Consider the following 4,042-nt stretch of genomic DNA (forward strand, 5'->3'; position numbering starts at 1 on the left):
GCGTCACTACCTGTTTAGCTTTGGATCGTGTAACCGCGCCACAAAACCTTCCCCTGCTTTTATTGATGAGGTCATACAAAACTGGCAAATCTGTGCCTAACAGAATGGGACAGGGCAAGTCTGGGGCAACACCAACTTTCATGAGGTAAACTTGTTCTTCTACTTCAATGTAAACCTCAGCTGTGGGGGCCTGCTCCTTATGTCCATGGACATAAATGACGGGAACTGTTTCTCCCTCACACCACAAACCCTGAGGGATAAGCTGAGCCCTAACCAGGGACTGTGAGCAACCGGTGTCTAACAGGGCCTTGTATGGTCTACCATTTAGCTGCACCATGGCCAGAGGGGAGTTTGACTGCTCCTCAGGGGGAACATTGGGCTCAGGTCTAGGGGCATAGCAGAGATTGGTGGCTTTATACTTCATGGGGCAGACAGGACGTGTATGGCCTGCCTCACCACAATTGTAAAAAACAACCTGTGTTTTGTCACTTAGTGGAGCCTTGCTCCTAGAGTACTCCTGAAAAGGCCTGCTTAGTCTAGGTTGGCTAGGAGAGTAACTGGCTGGACCACTCCCCTTAACCATCCCCTCAGACTTACCCCCCTCCTGGCGCAGTCCAGCGTAGTGGTAGGCCGTTGAACCCCTGTGAGCTGAAACATAGGTGTCAATCAGCTCTGCTGCCTTTGCTGCCGTCTCAGGATCACGTTCTCTGACCCATATCCGCACCTCTGGATGGAGAACCCTGAGGAACTGCTCCAGCACCATCTTCTCCAGGAGGTCCTCCTTGCTGGCGGTGCTGAAATCAACCCACTTGCAGAACAAGTCCTTGAGGCGGGTATACAGCTCCTGTGGGGACTCGTCCGCTGGTGTCTCCAGGGTACGAAAGCGCTGACGGTAAGAGTCTCTGTTAATTTCATATTTTCTTAAAACTGCCGCTTTTAGCCTGTCATAGTTCTGAGTGTCGGCTGGGTCCATAGCTACAAAAGCACTTCTTGCTTTACCTGTTAGCAAGGGAATTAGCCGGATGGACCAGTCTCGTCGCGGCCAGTTATAAACGGCTGCCAGTCTTTCAAAAGTTGTCAGGAAATGTTCAATGTCATCAGAGTCTTCCAACCTTATCAGCTTTGGTTCTCCCACTGGCACCCTACTCGCCCCAGGTGCTGGCTGTGGCGGTAAGGACTGTGGCCTGGTTGCCTCCATGTCCAGTTGGAGCTGGTGGACCTGGTGGTTGAGGACATTACTCTTCTGCTCCTGCTTGACATTGTCCTTCTCCAACCTACTTTCCCTCTCCATCTGAAATTTCATGAAGGTTTCAAACATATTAGCCACACTGGAGAGACTTGCCTCTTGGGAAGTGCCGATGTCCATTGATGGCTGGAAACCGTCTGTCACAGCACCCCCAATGGCACCGTTTTCCTCTGTAGTCTCCACTTGCTGCTGACGTGTAGCTGGTTTTGGAGGCATCTTGGTCGCTTTCTTCTGACACCACATGTAGAGTTGCTGAGCGGCGGAGGCAAAAAAGAGATGTTTTCCAATTCAACACCAGGTGTTTTATTTACAGCAGTGGATCCCAGCAGGTATTTACAGTGCAGATATTTGGCCAAAAAGACAAACAAAACAAAAAGATAATTGCAAAAGTCAAGACAAAATTAATGAAAAAGGTTAAGGCAAAAATATAGGTCAAGTCTGCACTAAAAGGCAATGCTCAAGAGTGAATGAGCCCTCAGCAGAAGACAAGCAGCCCAGGCTGCATGTGGCCTGTCCTTCTGACAGCCAGGTATGAATCTCCCCTTGGAGCTCCAGCCTCCACCATTATATAGGAGCTGGCTCCTACCAAGAGACAGGAATTAGTATTCACAATCAATTATCACAGAGCATCACTTCACAAGCATAATGTCTCCACTATATTGAATTGAGCAATAACAATAATGATTTAAACATGTTAGAAATAATTTGGATCCTTCTAAATAAGTAAAATGGCTTTCCAACAAATCCCCATTGAACCCCCCTGCTCCTTTACCACACTTGGCCCGACCCCCGGGAAACCGTCCATAAAAGGAGGTGAGAGCCTCCGCCTCTGGTTTTCCGGTCTAAGTCAGAGGATCGTCCACTGCAGCAAGGAACAAGGTGACAAACAATTTGTGAACATGCTTTAATAAATTACATTTAATTGCACAGACTAAACGTCTCTTTGTCATTAATTCATGACACGTCACGGCTAGCCCCGTGACAGACCCCTTACATGGGATCCCATCCTACACACGTCTCTTGTAAACACATGGACACTTTGTGTGGCTGGTAGCACATGTATGTTTGTGTTTGTTTTTTTCTTTTTATTTCCTGTGTCTGAGCCTGTTTATTGTTCTATATTGTTCTATAAAAAATAGAGGGGGGGGGACACTTCAACATGCCAGGTCTGAATGCACCCTAAGCAGGTTAAGACATACCAAGTTCAACCAGTACAGGCTAGGGGGCAAACATTTTCTGTCATCTTTATTTATCCAGGGTAGGTTTGCTGAGCACACATGCCTTTTCATCAGTGACACACTCATACACTTGAACACATTGATATTCACACCAGGGAGCTACTAACATACTGTACTCTTCAATTGGTGGCCACTTAACAGCTCCAACGCCGCAATATGGGTGTGACCATGAATGGTATGGACATTGTTGATGATAACGAGTTACTTAAATTATATTCCAGATTTAGTGCTATAACTCAAATATCATTACTATTATTATAATAATCGTTTTGAATGAATGAATGAATGAATTTATTTGGTGATAAAATAAAATAACACAACAGTACATATAGTAATGAAAGAACAGACAATATATCAATCACCGAGGATAAAAACACAAAAAAGCCCGAAGGCTTATTTCCATTGTGGTCCTCACATAAAACATATAGTAAGACGTTTTATAATCCCCTTTTGGGATGAAACACTTCATAATGGAAATTCAGTTTGGGTTTTGTCTTTTGTACGATATGTTTTGCAACATACAGTAACCCCTTCAGTCTCCATTTGTGAGCCTATGTAAGAAAACCACTGTCAGTAGTCAACCATAGTACAGACTTGCAAAGTTGCATTTTCCTTTTACCGTCTGTGTGATGATTTGACACTGAGCCAAGTTGTCTACTCTACAAACAATAATAAGAGTCTTTGGGCTTGGCAAGAGACCAACTGCAGTTATCAGATTCAACAGTGCCACTTTGTAAGTGAACCAAGTTAGTGTAACACAAAGCAGGATTCGGACGCTACAGTAGACGTATGTGAATGTGGTGGTGAGAGACTGCCCCACGTTCATGGTGATGAAACAGTGCGGTTTAATCTCTGTGAGACATAAACAATGTTATGGCATCATGGATGTAACTGGCTTCCTTGGTTTGGGTTCGCCATGTTCAGATAGGAATGGCGAGGAGGTGTGCCTTCACATGAGGTTTTCCTTGCTGCATACTGGTCTGTCATAGGCTAGTTACTGGTGGGCTGGGAGAGAGGGGAGGGGGAACGCAGAGGCACTAGGACCCAGTGATGTGACTGTGAGTAGGCAGGCTGTGTGAGGCTGAGTCACTGCATGTGCCTGAGAGACAGTCAGAAACCGAGCAGAGAGCGAGGGAGCAGAGGTGATCTCACACTCATCAGCGCAGGATAACACAACCATGATGGGTTGACTTGGGGGGAGGAGAGAGAGGAAGTGTGCGTTCGCTCACCACTCGCTCAACTATGGAGACCAACAAAGTTCTTCATTTCGTGCCTTCGGGTAAGTGGATCAAAGCTGTGGGAGAGAGCTGCTCCTCAGCTGAGCACAGCTGAGGGAACCTTGGGGTTCCCTACCTAGTGAAACCTGAGAAGCCCCTCTGCAAAACATGTGCAGTCTAGAGCCTACCTCCACTTCCACTGTGGGGCAGGGCAGCTGTTTGTGCGTGCATGTGGTCTACTGTACATTCTTTTGCCTTTTCTGTGTACTTAGGAATGTGGCAATGCTCTGGGTTTGACAATAATCCTGTTTTTGATTATGTTTTGGTTTAGTTTTTTTCAT

The 4,042-nt window shown here is 46.2% G+C and overlaps 1 protein-coding gene across 2 annotated transcripts in view; it reads left to right on the forward strand.

The window, feature by feature from the left end:
* The first annotated feature begins 3,616 nt into the window (after positions 1–3,616).
* slc4a11 (solute carrier family 4 member 11) overlaps positions 3,617–4,042 on the forward strand; it is a 170,123-nt gene continuing 169,697 nt past the window's right edge. Inside the window, exon 1 of one of the 2 annotated variants that reach the window (XM_083634026.1) lies at positions 3,617–3,763. In XM_083634026.1, coding sequence (XP_083490152.1) covers positions 3,727–3,763 — 37 coding nt within the window. In that variant the 5' untranslated portion in view covers positions 3,617–3,726. The remainder of the gene's footprint in view (positions 3,764–4,042) is intronic. The other variant, XM_083634027.1, reaches the window with a different exon arrangement.

Source organism: Poromitra crassiceps (assembly GCF_964638095.1).
Source record: "Poromitra crassiceps genome assembly, chromosome: 3".
Lineage (NCBI taxonomy): Eukaryota > Metazoa > Chordata > Actinopteri > Beryciformes > Melamphaidae > Poromitra > Poromitra crassiceps.